Genomic DNA, 20,297 nt, shown 5'->3' with positions numbered 1-20,297 from the left:
TGTAGAAATTCATTGAATTTCAATTGTCACATCAGTATATTTTAGCATTTTTCAGTCATAATGTGTAAGCTGATGGATTTCATCACATCAAAGCTTCATTTTGTTCTTGAGGTCAGAGGTCACCATGTGGCTCAGTCTACAGTTCGAACATCTACTTCATTTTCACGCGAGTTTTTGTTGAACATGATTTTAATGATATACATAAAGTCCGTTTGGAGCTAAGGTTAGATTTTGTAAAGGTACAGGAACCTTTTAAAGATGGTTCCAATGGAGACCTTGATTGAAGGACCCTGACCCTCTAAATGGACCCTGACCAAATGGATCTGTGTCATGCAGATATGACTATGCACTCTGGAACGTGAAAATGGTGCTCTGTCCTGTGATTTGTCTTGCGTCTGTGTTTGTGAGGTGTGACGTCTTACGGTTTGTGGGGACAAAAGCTTCAAACTCAGCGATGAAACCCTGGTCAACATGGGACGAGTCAGACTGAAATATGACCGTGACAGCGTTGTTTCGGACGGTGATGATCACTGTGGTGTTTGGCTTTGGACCACACAACCTACAAAAACAGGCAGCAAATACTTTTAGAAGTTCAGCAGGGTCGTCCGTAAAGCAGCTGGGCGGCACCGCTGATGCTGTGTGTCAATGGAAAGTCTGATGCTTGTTCTTGTGGTGAGCTCATTAAAGCTTCTTTAAATTATGTGACCCTGATGTCTGAATTAAGAAACATGTGACTCCATGACTGAATGCTTGTTACCATTGGAGGGGGATCAAATCCTCTGGTGGGCTCGGTGTCACCACCTCGTGTTGCCACTCGCTGTATTTATTTAGTCATCTCTGCTGTGACCAAACAAACACCTCGAGCTCCGTTTCACTGGTTTGTTCCAGTGAAGAACACAAGCAGCAAACGGATGTTCTGTTACCATATAAATGGTTAATTGGAGGCGGTTCCAAATGCAAATGACCATGAACGTTTACTGTGGCTTAGTGGTTAGCACTGATGCCTCACAGCAAGAAGGTCATGGGTTCGCTTCCCATCCTTTATGTGTGGTGTTTCGATTGCTCTCCCTGTGTCTGTTCTCGTTTCCTCCCACAGTCACAAACATGCTTATTTAGGGTCAGCTCCTTTCTCTGGCCCTGAGCAAGGCAGCATCTTTACACCTTGAGTTGGTCCCGGGGTGTCGGACCCTGGCTGCACACTGCCCCTAGTGGTTGGATTGTGTCTAACTGTAAGTAGGATGGTTGGATGCAGGGGACACGCTGTTGTTATATAGAAGGTGTGGGATTCATCAGCAGCTGATCCTCCGTGATGCGAGTATGAGCGACGTGCACCTTGTTGACAAGATGCCGTCGGCGAGTGTGAATTCATAGTTTTGATTCATAGTGTCTTAAAATACAATCTGAGGACCAAACCATGTTTTAAGACTGAGGACAGACACAAAGAGTTTTAAACTTGAGACTGGACCCAACATAAGCCTCATTCACCAGGTTTGGAGTTACAAGCTTCGTGTAGATGATTTGCTGAAATAAGTGAATATTTCACAGTGGACACACCCACAGGTCTGTGCACAGGGTGGGAGGGGCTTCAAAAGGCACCAAAGTGACCAAATAAATCAAGAAAATAAATCAATATAGTTTAACAAAATGCAAACAACCTTTGACCGCTGATGTCGACATAGTCTGTGGAACACTGGTGGCTGGACTGACCCGGGTCGGACACGGAGAACTTGGTGAAGTGAATCTTCACAATGTTGTCTGAGGGAACCTGACGACGAGAAAACAAAGTCAGAAAAAATAAACGTGTTTAAATGTGTCACTGACAAAAAAAAAAAACATAAAAAAAAAATGATGTCATTATGTCGGTGTGTGTGTGTGTGTGTGTGTGTGTGTGTGTGTGTGTGTGTGTGTGTGTGTGTGCGTATGTCTGTGTACAGGGGAAGCTGGGACACAGTGGATCAGAAATGTTGTTTTGTGGCAGCATAAACACATTATGCAAAGGTTTAGGTCATTCTATTGTGGATTTAATACAGCAAGTTATTGTTTATAAGGCTGTATAATTTATGTCTCCCAAAGTGTAATTTACAGATGTTTAAAATCAATTTTAAAATTTTTGATTCAATGTGCCCCAGACACTAATTCATGGGGCACAGTGATCAACTTAGAATATCATGAAAAAACACGTGATTATAAAGATTTCTTCAAAATTATTAAATATATGCTGATGCATATACAAACTATAATCCAGAAAACCAGCTATGTAATGTGTGAGTGTCTTACATAGTGCTATAAGTCCTTTACAAACTATTATAAATACAGCTGTCATCATTTCTGTTCAAACATGAAAACAGTTGTTTATATACACAAATGATAGAAATAATTCATGCAAAAATAAACGTATAAGCTTCAACAAGTAATATTTGTCATCCACTTGATACTGGGGCTTAGTAAATCACTTTCTAGACTGATTCACTGTGCAACGGGTGCATGTGACACACGAGTCATGTTATCAAATAGCTGACAGTCTGGAGAAGACATAACACATGCTCATCAGTTGGACGGGGTAGTCTTCTAACTAATAATTTTTTGGGCCACCTTTCCTCTGTTGTGAGAATTAAATACAAAGACACTGACATCCACAAAATTTAGTTTTGATAGGAAAAAAACTGACTTCACTTGCCTTAGTTTTACCGTTAATGTATCCAAAAACAAAACACTAATTTATAAGGGGGGCATCTTTATGTATAAAAATATGGCGTATCTGCCATATATATGTAGTACTGCAGATACAGCTACTGCCCCAGTTTCCCCTACACGTGTGTACATGTGTGCATGTAGACATGTGCGTGTGCACTTGTGTGTGTATACGAGGTCTGTCAATAAAGTATAGGTCCTTTTTATTTTTTTCAAAAACTATATGGATTTCATTCATATGTTTTTACGTCAGACATGCTTGAACCCTCGTGCGCATGCGTGAGTTTTTCCACGCCTGTCGGTGACGTCATTCGCCTGTGAGCACTCCTTGTGGGAGGAGTCGTCCAGCCCCTCGTCGGAATTCCTTTGTCTGAGAAGTTGCTGAGAGACTGGCGCTTTGTTTGATCAAAATTTTTTCTAAACCTGTGAGACACATCGAAGTGGACACGGTTAGAAAAATTAAGCTGGTTTTCGGTGAAAATTTTAATGGCTGATGAGAGATTTTGAGGTGATACTGTCGCTTTAAGGACTTCCCACAGAGCGAGATGTCGTGCAGCGCTCTCAGGCGCCGTCGTCAGCCTGTTTCAAGCTGAAAACCTCCACATTTCAGGCTCTATTGATCCAGGACGTCGTGAGAGAACAGAGAAGTTTCAGAAGAAGTCGGTTTCAGCATTTTATCCGGATATTCCACTGTTAAAGGGGATTTTTTTAATGCAAGACGTGCGGACGGATTGCAGCGTCGGCTCGCAGCCGCTGCGACGCTCCGCCACAGGAAAAACACCTCCGTTGGAAGTCTTAAGGACAAGTTGGAACATGTCTAGCTGTTAAACAATTTCTCATATACTCACTCCACTGAAAGCCATCAAAAGCCGCCTGGATTTTACAAATGGTTATCAACACGGAGGTGTTTTTCCTGTGCCGCCGCACTGCGCCGGCTGCGTCCCGACGCGCGGACCCGTCCGCACGTCTTTCATTAAAAAAATCTCCTTTAACAGTGGAATATCCGGATAAAATGCTGAAACCGACCTATACTTTATTGACAGACCTCGTACAGTTGTGCTCATAAGTTTACATCCCCTGGCAGAATTTGTTTTTGGTTTTTTTTTTTTTTTGGCCATTGTTCACAGAATCTGAATAATAAGACAGTAACTTTTTTCCACTCATGGTTAGTGGTTCTGTGAAGCCATTTATTGTCAAACAACTGTGTTTCCTCTTTTTAAAATCATAATAACAACAGAAATGACCCAAATGAATCTGATCAAAAGTTTACATGCCCCTGTTCTTAACGCCGTGTGTCGCCCCCTTTAATATCACTGACAGCTTGGAGTCTTTTGTGGTCGTTGTGGACGAGGTTCTCTGATGGTGAAGCTGCCACTGAACATGTCTTGGACTTTATTTACATTGTTGTGAAGAAATACAAACAGTATGACACTCTATGGTAAATCTGTGTGGAGCAGACAGTTCTAAAAACTGAAGAAGACTGAGGAAAGCCACCAAGACATCCAGACAACATAGAAGAAGTTATAGGCTTCTGTGGCTGTGATTGGAGAAATTGTGCACAGTGCACATTTTACATTTTGTATCTCCAGTGATACAGCTTCATGATAAAGTGGTACAGAGGAGGGTTTTATAAAAAAAAAAAAGACCTGAAAGTTCAGCTACAAATTGCTAGAAGGTCCATCTGAGATGTTAGCCTGCATTTGATCCATTTGGTGAAAGAAAATCCTTCTCTGTATCACTTCATCATGAAGCTACGAGTCTAAAATCTTCACACGCGCACGCTCCTGCTGCTGAGACTGCATGGACACTAGCCCCACCCCCAAACCACCTGACAGCCCACAGGAGCCCAACAGGAACCCCACAGGAACCAAAGGAAGAACTTATACAGGAAGTCACATGTGCAGGCTTGAGGAAGCAGCAGGAGGATGACCTTTCATGCCTCCAGCCTAGAGGGTGCACCAAATCCCAGTGTGCAGAGGTGTTTTTGAGACGAGCCGGTTCAGTTCTCACCTCAATGTTCCAGACACACATAGTCTTTGGAGGGTAGTAAGACGGGAAGAACGGCGAGGAGAAGGAGCCTTTGAGTCCCGACAGTTTCCCACCGCACTCTGTACGTCAAACAGTCACATGACATGAACACTGCATTTTTTCAGAAAATCCTCCGGCAATGTTGTACTGTGGGTAATGACCACGTACTTCCTTCAGTCAGGAGGATCTGGGAATAACTGGCTCTGAAGCCAGGGAAGTTCTTTTCCTCACTGGTGACCAGAGTCAACAGCATGACATTTCCAGACGAAAGAAAGGAAAGACCGTGAGAGTACCCACACTTCCTACAAACAAACAAACAAACAAACAAACAGGATGCGCTGTTGTGGGAACGGCTCAATAGTCTCACGGCTCATTGGTCCTATGGGACGCTGGACCAGTGGCCTGTAGGACCAATGAGCCGTGAGACTACAGACCTGTAATCCCGTCAGCATGGTGGTCTTACTCTGTCAGCACGCGGTGCTCGATTGGAACCAGCGAGTCGTAGATCTTGATGAAGTCCTGCTGGCAGTCGTCCTCCAGGAAGAGGGTGTCGAAGTCCAGCCGGATACGGTGACCTGGCTCGGCCCGCAGTCTCCACTGCAGGTAACAGTTGGGGGCGTACGGCGAGTCCGGAAACCCTGGAGACTCCACGACTCCCGACCTACTGACATTGACCTCGAAAATGTTTCCTGACATGAAAAATGTGAAAGAATTCAGTCACCAATCAAAACGAGCAAAAATTAAATGGTAAATCTTCAAAGTGAATGTGGGTTTGGGTTCTCCATTTCTGGACACATTTTTAATTTCAAACTTTGAATGTAGACATTATGAACATATTTCTGAACATGTTTAAATATCTGTGCAAAGATTGTTTTTAATGATAGTCATGATTGTTTAATATTATTTGAAAAACATGCGTTTGTGTCAATCATCCGACATCACAGTGAACAAAACTGTCCTTAAAAGGCTCTGAACTTGTTCGTGGAACGAAAATGCAACCACACACTTGCTATTTTTTATGTTCTGGAACAGAATTCTTATTTTAAAATAATGGTAACCAGTTAATAGTTAGTTTTTCATTCTTGAAAAGGTTTCAGTTTACAACGACCCGGTGAGATTCACTTCCTGTTATTTTTCTTGTTGGGACAAAGTTCTGGAGTTCTCTGGTTCAGGCTGAGAATCACCCGGAGCAGACAAACACTGAGGGATGACATTGAAAACGCTGCCTTTCTTTAGTAATTTCCACAATAAGGAATTAATGTATTTCCTAGATGTCATCTTCCAAAACAAAGACGTTGTCTCGTCAGGCTGTGATGATGAATCCAGTCTTGATTAAGACGTTTATTTCCTCAGTGTGTGAATGGTTTTAATATTTGAAACAGTCTGTATGAATGATGATATGAGGACTGGAGCTTTAGCTGGTGAGGTTAGACCTTACTTATGTGTTGCGCCTGAGGCACCTTTGCTGTGATTTGGTGCTGTGTAAATAAAATTTAATTATATCAAATTAAATTATTTTCTACTACTTTTTGCTCTGTATTTTACTTTGTCTTAACTGTTTTATTGCCTGTTGTAATTTTATTGTTATTTTTCATTCATTTAGTTACAATTGGGGGTAACTTGGTGCCCATTTGTTAAATTATGTGCAGCACTTTGGTCAACTGCTGTCATTTTAAACATGCTTTAGAAATAAAGGTTGAGTTGAGTTGAGTTGCTGGTTAGCGCTCGGTTCATTATATTGGTCTGTGAGGCTGAGAACAATTAATTAATCAATCAAATCAAACAGAGCAACACAAAAATACACAAACACACGGCTTCACTTTAACACACAATATGTCTGTTTCAGGTGATCAGACCGTCTTTCTCTTAAAGTCTTTATTTGACTCAGGGTCTCGCTCCTGCCATCTGCTACAGAACGCTGCATCATCTTCTATTTCTTGTGGGAGCGTTATAGTGCCACATACAAGTCTGACATGTACAGTGTTTTCAGTCTGCCACAGCTGACGTGGAACTTTAACCGGATCAGGAATGTCAATTTCTGGGTAAAACCCAAAAGCAGAAACATTAAAATATCATGAACCAATTGGGAAAAAAATTCTGGTTTCATTTTCGTTTCACTAAATGGTTCAAAGCCTCGAATAAAACTGTTTTTCTTTTTTTCATCATTCATTCGTGTCCTATACCCGCTTACTCCAATCAAGGATCAGGCAGTGGAGCCTATCCTAGAGGTCACTGGGTGAGAGGTGGGTTTCACCCTGGACAAGACACCCATCTGTCACTGAGCCACAGACAGACAGACACATTCACATCTACGGCCCGCTAACAGTCACCACTTCATCCAACCTGCGTGGCTGTGGAAGTGGGCGGAGCCAGAAAAAACTGATCATCTGCAGAAAACTCACCAAATAAAGACGTTCGAGTCAAACGTGGATCCAAAGCTGCAAAATGACATCAAAGTTAGTTTAAAAAAAAACAAGAACACAAAAAACATCACTTTTACAGCCAGCTCACCATCTGCTGTTGAGATATCACAGGATTAAAAAAAAAAAAAATCATATGAAGGAGCCAAATGTGAGTTTCAAAGGCAGCACACTCAAAGGTCAAACAAAATAAAATATATATATATATGTAAAAAAAAAACAAAAAAACAAAATCAAAATGCAAATGAACACCTTTAAATCTAATTAATAAACTAACTCTAAAACCTAATAAATAAAATCTAATAAAAATCTAAGACAATCTACAAAGTAATTCTGTTCATTAACAGAATTACAAAAACCATCAAATCTCGGCTTGTTTTGTGCTTTTGGCCAAACTGTCAATCAGATGCATCTGTAAGGCACCAATATGAAGCTGTGACCGAAGCCAGTGGACACCTTGGTGGCTTCCCTCACTGTGTGTTCAGTCAGGTTCTGAGGACACTCTTTGTCCCTCAAGTTGCTTAAAGAAAATGGGCTGTAAAGGTGATGATGTATTTATTTCCTGTGGAGTTCAAACCTCCTGTCGTCACACTGGCGACCTCCAGCGGGCTGACGGGTCTCAGCAGCAGCCGTGACTTGGAACTTTGCTGGAGTCCCACCAGAGGCTCCAGAGATTCGATGGCGTCATCGATGGCGTCCTGCTGTGGGACGGGGACGTCAAACTCTGACTGGTAATACGCCACTGTGATGTCACCGCCGCCGTCACTACACCACAAACACAATCCGCTGAATGCTATTTCACAAACTTCAGTGACATCATGTTTTCACCCAAACATAATTACCAACGAGACCGCCGCGCTCGGAACTACAGAGCTGCGCTCTGAACTAGAACACCGCGCTAGAAACTAGAGCGCAAACCTCTGCCAACACTAGTTTCCAATTCCACAAATTTTTACCTTGGAAAAATGTTCAAGGTCAAAGTCCTATTAGAATTGACTTTTTAGAAACTAAATTAGATGTGATCAAATGTCAATTTCAATTTAATTTTCATTTTATTTCATTTATATAGAACCAAATGACAGCAAAGCTGCCTCACAGCGCTTCACACAAGTAAAGTCTAACCTCACCATGTCAGCAGGATGTTTTTAGTTCAGGCACGTGAACAGAAGTTTTGTTGTGGTGTTTTTCTGTTTCTGAATTCTTTTTCAGCTCATTTTCACAGAACATTGGTTATCTCTGATGTCCACAATGTGTCGTTGCTTTTTGGCACTTGATTTCTGATAACTGGAAGACAAGCAAACAGGCAGAAAACTGGAATCTGCATCCAGTTTTGGTGGTGTAGGTGAATCCATAAGAGAAAAACAAGAGTGACTGAGGCACTTTTGATTGTGATATAATGCAAAATGTACAGCAAATGGGCTTTTCATTATTAAATTCAAATGTCCACAAAATCCACAATCCAGATCAGATCCGGATCAAACTTTGTCAGGTGATAATGGAGACCATCCTACATAAGGCTCTCAAATATGAGATTCAATCTTTTTTGATAGAGGTTTTGACCCGTTATTAACCCCGTCACTGCAGCTCAAACCCGTTATTAACCCTGTCACTGCAGCACTGCAGCTCAAACCCGTTATTAACTCCGTCACTGCAGCTCAAACCCGTTATTAACCCTGTCACTGCAGCACTGCAGCACTGCAGCTCAAACCCGTTATTAACCCTGTCACTGCAGCACTGCAGCTCAAACCCGTTATTAACCCCGTCACTGCAGCTCAAACCCGTTATTAACCCCGTCACTGCAGCTCGAACCCATTATTAACCCCGTCACTGCAGCTCAAACCCGTTATTAACCCCGTCACTGCAGCTCAAACCCGTTATTAACCATGTCACTGCAGCTCAAACCCGTTATTAACCCCGTCACTGCAGCTCGAACCCGTTATTAACCATGTCACTGCAGCTCGAACCCGTTATTAACCACATCACTGCAGCTCAAACCCGTTATTAACCACATCACTGCAGCTCGAACCCGTTATTAACCATGTCACTGCAGCTCGAACCCGTTATTAACCACATCACTGCAGCTCAAACCCGTTATTAACCACATCACTGCAGCTCGAACCCGTTATTAACCACATCACTGCAGCTCAAACCCGTTATTAACCACATCACTGCAGCTCAAACCCGTTATTAACCCCGTCACTGCAGCTCGAACCCATTATTAACCCCGTCACTGCAGCTCAAACCCGTTATTAACCCCGTCACTGCAGCTCAAACCCGTTATTAACCCCGTCACTGCAGCTCGAACCCGTTATTAACCATGTCACTGCAGCTCGAACCCGTTATTAACCACATCACTGCAGCTCAAACCCGTTATTAACCACATCACTGCAGCTCGAACCCATTATTAACCACATCACTGCAGCTCAAACCCGTTATTAACCCCGTCACTGCAGCTCAAACCCATTATTAACCCCGTCACTGCAGCTCAAACCCGTTATTAACCCTGTCACTGCAGCACTGCAGCTCAAACCCGTTATTAACCCTGTCACTGCAGCACTGCAGCTCAAACCCGTTATTAACCCCGTCACTGCAGCTCAAACCCGTTATTAACCCTAGCACTGCAGCACTGCAGCTCAAACCTGTTATTAACCCTGTCACTGCAGCACTGCAGCTCAAACCCGTTATTAACCCTGTCACTGCAGCACTGCAGCACTGCAGCTCAAACCCGTTATTAACCCTGTCACTGCAGCACTGCAGCTCAAACCCGTTATTAACCATGTCACTGCAGCTCAAACCCGTTATTAACCATGTCACTGCAGCTCAAACCCGTTATTAACCCCGTCACTGCAGCTCAAACCCGTTATTAACCCCGTCACTGCAGCTCAAACCCGTTATTAACCATGTCACTGCAGCTTGAACCCATTATTAACCCCGTCACTGCAGCTCAAACCCGTTATTAACCCCGTCACTGCAGCTCAAACCCGTTATTAACCATGTCACTGCAGCTCAAACCCGTTATTAACCCCGTCACTGCAGCTCAAACCCGTTAACCATGTCACTGCAGCTCGAACCCATTATTAACCACATCACTGCAGCTCAAACCTGTTATTAACCCCGTCACTGCAGCTCAAACCCATTATTAACCACGTCACTGCAGCTCGAACCCATTATTAACCACATCACTGCAGCTCAAACCCGTTATTAACCCCGTCACTGCAGCTCAAACCCGTTATTAACCCCGTCACTGCAGCTCAAACCCGTTATTAACCCCGTCACTGCAGCTCAAACCCATTATTAACCCCGTCACTGCAGCTCAAACCCGTTATTAACCCCGTCACTGCAGCTCAAATCCATTATTAACCACGTCACTGCAGCTCAAACCCGTTATTAACCATGTCACTGCAACTCGAACCCGTTATTAACCACGTCACTGCTGTATGAAACATTATTAACCCCGTCACTGCTGTATAAACCTGTTTTTAACCACTTCACTCCCGTATGAACCTGTTATTAACCCCGTCACTGCTGTATAAACCTATTAACCCAGACACTGCTGTATGAAACATTATTAACCCTGTCACTGCTGTGTGAACCCATTATTAAGCCTGTCACTGCCCTGTGAACCTACAGTGAAGAAAATAAGTATTTGAACACCCTGTGATTTTGCAAGTTCTCCCACTTAGAAATCATGGAGGGGTCTGAAATTTTCATCTTAGGTGCATGTCCACTGTGAGAGACATAATCTAAAAAAAAAAAAAAAATCCAGAAATCACAATGTATGATTTTTTTAATAATTTATTTGTATGTTACTGCTGCAAATAAGTATTTGAACACCTACCAACCAGCAAGAATTCTGGCTCACACAGACCTGTTAATTTTTCTTTAAGAAATTCTTATTCTGCACTCTGTACCTGTATTAATTGCACCTGTTTGAACTTGTTACCTGTATAAAAGACACCTGTTCACACACTCCATCAATCACACTCCAACCTGTCCACCATAGCAAGACCAAAGAGCTGTCTAAGGACACCAGAGACAAAACTGTAGACCTGCACAAGGCTGGGATGGACTACAGGACAACAGGCAAGCAGCTTGGTAGAAGACAACAACTGTTATGATTATTTATTAGAAAGTGGAAGAAACACAAGATGACTGTCAATCTCCCTCGGTCTGGGATTCCATGCAAGATCTCACTTTGTGGGGTAAGGGTGATTCTGAGAAAGCTCAGAACTACACAGGAGGACCTGGTCAATGACCTGAAGAGAGCTGGGACCAGAGTCACAAAGATTATATTAGTAACACATGATGCTGTCATGGTTTAAAATCCTGCAGGGCAGTAAGGTCCCCCTGCTCAAGCCAGCACATGTCCAGGCCCGTTTGAAGTTCACCAGTGACCATCTGGATGATCCAGAAGAGACATGGGAGAAGGTCATGTGGTCAGATGAGACCAGAATAGAGCTTTTTGGAATCAACTCCACTTACCATGTTTAGAGGATGAGAACAACCCCAAGAAAACCATCCCAACCGTGAAGCATGGGGGTGGAAACATCATACTCTGGGGGTGCTCTTCTGCAAAGGGGACAGGACGACTGCACTGTATTGAAGGGAGGATGGATGGGGTCATGTATTGTGAGATTTTGGCAAACAACCTCCTTCCCTCAGTAAGAGCATTGAAGATGGGTCATGGCTGGGTCTTCCAGCATGACAATGACCCCAAACACACAGCCAGGGCAACTAAGGAGGGGCTCTGTAAGAAGCATTTCAAGGTCCTGGAGTGACCTGGCCAGTCTCCAGACCTGAACTCAATATAAAATCTTTGGGGGGAGCTGAAACTCCAAACCTGAAAGATTTGGAGAAGATCTGTATAGTGTTGTGACGTTCGCGAACGAGCTGATTCTTTTGAACGGCTCTTTAATATGAACGAAGGGAGCCGAGTCGCGGCTGCACGGGAGCCGTTCTTTTTGTCGTTCTTTTTTTTTTTTCATGCGTGTTTGTTTCACACAGCTCCCAGGAACATCCAGTTGCGGTTGCGGCTGTGGCTCCCCCCACGCATAGAAAGAGAGCAGCTATGGGGGGAGGGGCACAGGCAGCATGTGCCTTCACATGAGTACTCCTGCAGGGGGGGGGGGGTTCTTGTGTCGTGAAAATAAGCTCTGCAGCTCGGTGCAACTCTGCACCTTTTTATTGTATTCTGTATTCTGTAATTATTCTAGTTTTATCTACTGTTACTGAAAATAACCAATATTTTACACTGTTTTTGTTTCTATCGTGTGATACTGTGACATTTTTGCACTCACTGCAGCTGACTTAGTTATTGTATTCTGTATTTATTTATTTATATATTTTCTATCAAAATGTGTGTTGTATTGTATTGTATGTTCTGTTTTTGCACTAAAACTATTTTGAACAAACATTCATTGCAGCTGGCTTTGTTTTTAATGTTTATTTATGTGTTTAACTATTGCATGAATAACAAGTCAGGGTAGCATCACACACATACACATCCATGTACAAGGTAAATCCACAGTATTGATGTCTAGGCAGAGGGATGTTGTACCACCTAGTGGAATATTTACAATGAATTCAGACCAAAATTCTTTTCAACATACTATAATGGGGTTATAATCAGTATTTCCAAATAATTCAAACTCAGATAATGGTTGATAATGACTGTGATATCAGATTTAAAGTGAATAGAAAAAAGAACATGTGCAATACAAAAACTTTCAAAATCAAAAAATATATGGAAAGAACAAAAACAAATGGTGTTGGTCTTAATGACCTTTCATTCATTTTTGTTTCTCAGTATAGGTTTCCTTGGTTATTTACAATGCGTTAAACCCACCTACTGGCTACTTTAAGCAACAACAGGTTTGGTTTAATGTCAGGTTTCTATTCCCTGTTCTCTTCTCGTTTGGAACGAGATTTCAGTCAGTCAACACCAGTCTTTTGCCTGAGCATGCTGTTCTCCCCAAGGATTCATGTTGATGTCCACTGCTGGCAGAAAAGGTAGGGAGACACAGAATAAGGGAGCAAATTTGAAAAGTGACATTGAGATGGCTCATTTCTCTCTCTCTCTCTCTCTCTATCTCTCTCTCTCTCTCTCTCTCTCTCTCGCTCTCTCTCTCTCTCTCTCAATATTTTTAGGCTTAATTATCAATTTATGTCACAAATGGCGCTAGGAATTTCTAACCAGAATGCATTGTAATGGCAAAGTGCACATGCACGCTGCAGCATGCACCACCACGAATGCGCACATGGCAGAAATTGATAATTACGCCTAAAATACTTAAAACAAACAAACAAACAAACAAACAAACAAAAAAAAGAGCCATATGAGCCAGTTTTTTGAACGGCTCTTTGAAAGGAACAAGCCATAAAGATCCGGATTCCCTCAAAGAGCCATAAATCCCATCTCTAGATGACTGGACCAAAATCCCTGCTGCAGTGTGTGCAAACCTGGTGAAAAACTACAGGAAACATTTGACCTCTGTAATTGCACACAAAGGCTACTGTACCAAATATTAACATTGATTTTCACAGGTGTTCAAATACTTATTTGCAGCAGTAACATACAAATAAATTACTAAAAAAAAAAAAAATCATACATTGTGATTTCCGGATTTTTTTTTTTTAGATTATGTCTCTCACAGTGGACATGCACCTAAGATGAAAATTTCAGACCCCTCCATGATTTCTAAATGGGAGAACTTGCAAAATCACAGGGTGTTCAAATACTTATTTTCCTCACTGTATTATTAACCGCGTCACTGTTGTATAAAACATTATTAACCCTGTCACTGCCGTATGAACCTGTTATTAACCCCATCACTGCTGTATGAAACATCATTAACCCCGTCAGTTGTATAAAACATTATTAACCCCGTCACTGCTGTATAAAACATTATTAACCAAAATGAAGCAGTGACAGCTCACACATGCACAGCCTGTGCCATCACAGCAATGGTGGGTCTCTTGGTGGCTTCCCTCATTGGTCTTTTTTGCTCTATATTTTGTGCTCAAAGCAGGCTGGAGAAAAGAGTCTGTCAAGTGTTCTGCTGCATTCACACGTCGCCTGTAAGCAGCAGATGGTAAACCGGATGTTCCGCTCTTTTCAAAGGAAGCATGATTCATTTCCTGTGACGGCACTGAGTGCCAAAAGTTACAAGTATTCAACTCTTATGGATTCAAACAGTGACGAGGACAAACAGGGCGTTTTCTTTTTTAATTATGATTATTTCAGGTTTTCCTGGTTTTAATCAGGTCAACATGAATAATCTGTATATCACAGAGCAAAATTTGTCTCCAACCTCAGGAAAAAAATGACATTTTTGAGCCACCATCAGGACTTCCTGTTTTAAGAGAACGACATCAAACGCTGTTGTGTCTTTCAGTAAATTACTGTCCATGTCATGAGCACTGAAAAATGACACAACCGCAGATGACGGGAGAGTGTTAAATGGAGGTGAAAGGTCACAGCATAATGCTGATTTGGGCGTGACTCCTACCTGAAGGCTTGGACGGTGGTGCTGCGAAAATATTCAGAGAGCTGCAAGTTTCTGGAATAAATCAGAGTGAGCTGAAAGACACAAAGGACACAAAGAGTCATGACACATTTATTACAGTCAGGTGTTTGCTGCTGTCCAGCTGGTCCAGATGGGGACAATATGTCCATTCTTCCCATCCTGTTGTCCAGACTGAAACAAAGACCATTTGCAGGACCAGAACAGGATCTCCACCTGCCTGAAGAAGTACATTGACTGGAAGATCGGCGACCAGAACCCTGTAACCGGAAGAGTCCAAAAACCTGAGCCTGATGCAACTGCTGACAGCAACTGACAGAAGGACAAAATAGTCAACTGCCAGGATGAGATTGGGCCCCGGCTGAAGGTTTTCCCAGAGTAAAGGTTAGAATGCCAACAGATCATGAGCTGTATCCTTCAAAGTGTTTGACATTTTACTGAAAACATTGAAATGCAGTATGGATGTCCTGTCAAAACCAGACAGGAAACAGCAGTAAAATCCCACAAACCTTTGGAAGCAACTGATTTCTCACCTGCTGGTTGACCAGATATGCCAAGTGCTGGAACTGAGGACTGGTGGGATCTTCATAAGACTCCAGGAAATGCTGCTGGGAGATTCCCATGGAGCCGATGTAGACTCGCTTCACTCTGACATCAGAGCGCACTGAAGGACAGGTTACAGAGAGGACACAAGAGTAAGAGAGGACACACGAGTCAGAGAGACAGAGGACACACGAGTCAGAGAGAGAGGGGAAGCAAGAGTCAGCGAGACAGAGGACACACGAGTAAGAGAGAGAGGGGAAGCAAGAGTCAGAGAGACAGAGAGGACACACAAGTCAGAGACAGAGGGATGCAAGAGTCAGAGACACATAGGACCCACAAGTCAGAGACACAGACACAGAAGGGAAGCAAGCGTCAGAGAGACAGAGAGGACACATGAGACAGAGACACAGAGAGGACATACGAGATAGAGAGACAAAGGGATACCAGAGTCAGAGAGACAGAGGACACACAAGTCAAAAAGACAGAGTGGATGCAAGATTCAGTGAGACAGAGAGACAGAAGGGATGCAAGAGTCGGACAGACAGAGAGGGCACACAAGTTAGAGACACAGAGGGGACACAGGAGTCAGAGAGGACACATGAGCCAGAGAGACAGAGGGGATGCAAGAGACAGAGAGGACACATGAGCCAGAGAGACAGAGGGGATGCAAGAGTCAGAGAGACAGAGAGGACACATGAGTCGGAGAGATAGAGAGATGCAAGAGTCAGAGAGGACACACGGGTCAGAGAGGACACATGAGTCAGAGAGAGAGGGGAAGCAAGAGTCAGAGAGACATAGGACCCACGAGTCAGAGACACAGAAGGGAAGCAAGAGTCAGACAGACAGAGAGGACACATGAGACAGAGGACACACGAGTCAGAGAAACAAAGGGGATGCAAGAGACAGAGAGGCCAAAGGAATCAGAGAGGACACATGAGTCAGAGAGACAGAGGGGAAGCAAGAGTCAGATAGACAGAGAGGACACACAAGTCAAAAAGACAGTGTGGATGCAAGATTTAGTGAGACAGAGAGGACACGCGAGTCAGAGAGACAGAGGGGAAGCAAGAGTCAGAGAGACAGAGAACACACAAGTCAGAGAGACAAAGGGGATGCAAGAGACAGAGAGGACAAAGGAATCAGAGAGGACACATGAGTCACAGAGACAGAAGACACATGAGTCAAAAAGAGTGGATGCAAGATTCAGCGAGACAGAGAGGACACACGAGTCAGAGACACAGAGGGGACACATTAGTCAGAGAGACAGAGAGAATACAAGAGTCAGAGAGACAGAGAGGACACATGAGTCAGAGAGATAGAGAAATGCAAGAGTCAGAGAGGACACATGGGTCAGAGAGGACACATGAGTCAGAGAGACAAAGGGGATGCAAGAGACAGAGAGGACACGAGTCAGAGACAGAGAGGACACATAAGTCAGAGACACAGAGGGATGCAAGACTCAGAGACACAGAGGGGAAGCAAGAGTCAGAGAGACAGAGAGGACACACAAGTCAGAGAGATGGAAGAACAGCAAGAGTCAGAGAGACAGAGGGGAGGCAAGAGTCAGAGAGACAGAGGGGAAGCAAGAATCAGAGAGGCAGAGAGGACACACAAGTCAGAGAGACAGAGGGGAAGCAAGAGTCAGAGAGACAGAGGACACACGAGTCAAAAAGACAGTGGTTGCAAGATTCAGCAAGACAGAGAGGACAAGCGAGTCAGAGACACAGAGGGGAAGCAAGAGTCAGAGAGACAGAGGGGAAGCAAGAGTCAGAGAGACAAAGAGAACACACGAGTCAGAGAGACGGAAGGGAAGCAAGAGTCAGAGAGACAGAGGGGACGCAAACGTTAGAGAGACAGAGGGGACGCAAGAGTTAGAGAGACAGAGGGGACGCAAGAGTTAGAGAGACAGAGGGGACACATGAGTCAGAGAGACAGAGGGGATGCAAGAGTCAGAGAGACAGAGGGGATGCAAGAGTCAGAGAGACAGAGAGGACTCATGAGTCAGAGGACACACGAGTCAGAGAGACAGAGGGGAAGCAAGAGTCAGACAGACAGAGAGGACACATGAGACAGAGGACACATGAGTCAGAGAGACAGAGGGGACACATGAGTCAGAGAGACAGAGGGAATGCAAGAGTCAGAGAGACAGAGAGGACACATGAGTCACAGAGACAGAGAGGACACATGAGTCAGAGAGATAGAGAGATGCAAGAGTCAGAGAGGACACATGGGTCAGAGAGGACACGAGTCAGAGAGACAGAGGGGAAGCAAGAGTCAGACAGACAGAGAGGACACACGAGTCAGAGATACAGAGGGGACACATGAGTCAGAGAGACAAAGGGGAAGCAAGAGTCAGAGAGACAGAGAGGACACACGAGTCAGAGAGATGGAAGAACAGCAAGAGTCAGAGAGACAGAGGGGAGGCAAGAGTCAGAGAGACAGAGGGGAAGCAAGAATCAGAGAGGCAGAGAGGACACACAAGTCAGAGAGACAGAGGGGAAGCAAGAGTCAGAGAGACAGAGGACACACGAGTCAAAAAGACAGTGGTTGCAAGATTCAGCAAGACAGAGAGGACAAGCGAGTCAGAGACACAGAGGGGAAGCAAGAGTCAGAGAGACAGAGGGGAAGCAAGAGTCAGAGAGACAAAGAGAACACACGAGTCAGAGAGACGGAAGGGAAGCAAGAGTCAGAGAGACAGAGGGGACGCAAGAGTCAGAGAGACAGAGGGGACGCAAGAGTTAGAGAGACAGAGGGGACGCAAGAGTTAGAGAGACAGAGGGGACACATGAGTCAGAGAGACAGAGGGGATGCAAGAGTCAGAGAGACAGAGGGGATGCAAGAGTCAGAGAGACAGAGAGGACTCATGAGTCAGAGGACACACGAGTCAGAGAGACAGAGGGGAAGCAAGAGTCAGACAGACAGAGAGGACACATGAGACAGAGGACACATGAGTCAGAGAGACAGAGGGGACACATGAGTCAGAGAGACAGAGGGAATGCAAGAGTCAGAGAGACAGAGAGGACACATGAGTCAGAGAGATAGAGAGATGCAAGAGTCAGAGAGGACACATGGGTCAGAGAGGACACGAGTCAGAGAGACAGAGGGGAAGCAAGAGTCAGACAGACAGAGAGGACACACGAGTCAGAGATACAGAGGGGACACATGAGTCAGAGAGACAAAGGGGAAGCAAGAGTCAGAGAGACAGAGAGGACACACGAGTCAGACAGGGGAAGCAAGAGTCAGATAGAGAGGACACACCAGTCAGAGAGACAGAGAGGACACATGAGTCAGAGAGACAGAGGGGATGCAAGAGTCAGAGAGACAGAGGACACATGAGTCAGAGAGACAGAGAGGACACATAAGTCAGAGAGACAGAGGGATGCGAGAGTCAGAGAGACAGAGAGACAGAGGGGAAGCAAGAGTCACAGAGACAGAGGGGATGCAAGAGACAAAGATGACACAGGAGTCAGAGAGACAGAGGGATGCAAGAGTGAGAGAGAGACAGAGGACACATGAGTCAGAGAGACAAAGAGGATACATAAGTCAGAGAGACAGAGGGGAAGCAAGAGTAAGAGAGACAGCGAGGCCACATGAGTCAGAGTGATGGGGTGGAAGCAAGAGTCAGAGAGAGAGGGGAAGAAAGAGTCAGAGAGGACACACAAGTCAGAGAGACAGAAGGGAAGCAAGAGTCAGAGAGACAGAGGGGAAGCAAGAGTCAGAGAGACAGAGAGGACACATACGTCAGAGAGACAGAGGGGAAGCAAGAGTTGGACAGACAGAGAGGGCACACGAGTCAGAGACACAGAGGGGACACATGGGTCAGAGAGACAGAGGGGATGCAAGAGTCAGAGAGACAAAGGGGATCCAACAGACAAAGAGACAGACAGGAAAAACGAGTCAGAGACAGAGGGGAAACATGAGTCAGAGACAGAGGGGAAGCAAGAGTCAGAGAGACAGAGAGGACACACAAGTCAGAGAGACACAGGGGAAGCAAGAGTCAGAGAGACAGGGGACACACGAGCCAGAGAGATGGAAGGGAAGCAAGAGTCAGAGAGACAGAGAGGACACACGAGTCAGAGAGACAGAGGGGATGCAAGAGTCAGAGAGACAGAGAGGACACATAAGTCAGAGAGACAGAGGGATGCAAGAGTCAGAGAGACAGAGAGTCAGAGGGGAAGCAAGAGTCAGAGAGACAGAAAGGACACACAAGTCAGAGACAGAGGGGAAGCAAGAGTCAGAGAGACAGAGGGAAAGCAAGAGTCAGAGAGGACACACGAGTCAGAGAGACAGAGGGGAAGCAAAAGTCAGAGAGACAGAGAGGACACACGAGTCAGAGAGACAGAGGGGAAGCAAGAGTCAGAGAGACAGAGAGGACACACGTGTCAGAGAGACGGAAGGGAAGCAAGAGTCAGAGAGACAGAGGGGACGCAAGAGTCAGAGAGACAGAGAGGACTCATGAGTCAGAGGACACACAAGTCAGAGAGACAGAGGGGAAGCAAGAGTCAGACAGACAGAGAGGACACATGAGACAGAGGACACACGAGTCAGAGAGACAGAGGGGACACATGAGTCAGAGAGACAGAGGCAATGCAAGAGTCAGATAGACAGAGAGGACACACAAGTCAAAAAGACAGTGTGGATGCAAGATTTAGTGAGACAGAGAGGACACGCGAGTCAGAGAGACAGAGGGGAAGCAAGAGTCGGAGAGACAGAGGACACACAAGTCAGAGAGACAAAGGGGATGCAAGAGACAGAGAGGACAAAGGAATCAGAGAGGACACATGAGTCACAGAGACAGAAGACACATGAGTCAAAAAGAGTGGATGCAAGATTCAGCGAGACAGAGAGGACACACGAGTCAGAGACACAGAGGGGACACATGAGTCAGAGAGACAGAGAGAATACAAGAGTCAGAGAGACAGAGAGGACACATGAGTCAGAGAGATAGAGAAATGCAAGAGTCAGAGAGGACACATGGGTCAGAGAGGACACATGAGTCAGAGAGACAAAGGGGATGCAAGAGACAGAGAGGACACGCGTCAGAGACAGAGAGGACACATAAGTCAGAGACACAGAGGGATGCAAGACTCAGAGA

At 44.7% G+C, this 20,297-nt stretch overlaps 1 protein-coding gene across 1 annotated transcript in view; it reads right to left on the bottom strand.

Annotated features, from left to right (window-relative positions):
- The window catches only part of LOC117511939 (suppressor of tumorigenicity 14 protein-like), a 49,628-nt gene that overhangs the window by 15,993 nt on the left and 13,338 nt on the right, over positions 1-20,297 (bottom strand). The window contains exons 3-11 of the mRNA XM_034171877.1: positions 15,196-15,326; positions 14,648-14,718; positions 7,717-7,904; positions 7,122-7,157; positions 5,183-5,408; positions 4,888-5,021; positions 4,702-4,799; positions 1,656-1,765; positions 423-559 (exon numbers count right to left, since the gene is read on the bottom strand). Of these exons, the coding sequence (XP_034027768.1) occupies positions 423-559; positions 1,656-1,765; positions 4,702-4,799; positions 4,888-5,021; positions 5,183-5,408; positions 7,122-7,157; positions 7,717-7,904; positions 14,648-14,718; positions 15,196-15,326 (1,131 nt within the window). The remainder of the gene's footprint in view (positions 1-422; positions 560-1,655; positions 1,766-4,701; positions 4,800-4,887; positions 5,022-5,182; positions 5,409-7,121; positions 7,158-7,716; positions 7,905-14,647; positions 14,719-15,195; positions 15,327-20,297) is intronic.

Source organism: Thalassophryne amazonica, chromosome 6 (assembly GCF_902500255.1).
Source record: "Thalassophryne amazonica chromosome 6, fThaAma1.1, whole genome shotgun sequence".
NCBI lineage: Eukaryota > Metazoa > Chordata > Actinopteri > Batrachoidiformes > Batrachoididae > Thalassophryne > Thalassophryne amazonica.
Note: the sequence above shows the minus strand (reverse complement) of the source record. Positions and strands in the feature narration are given on the sequence as shown.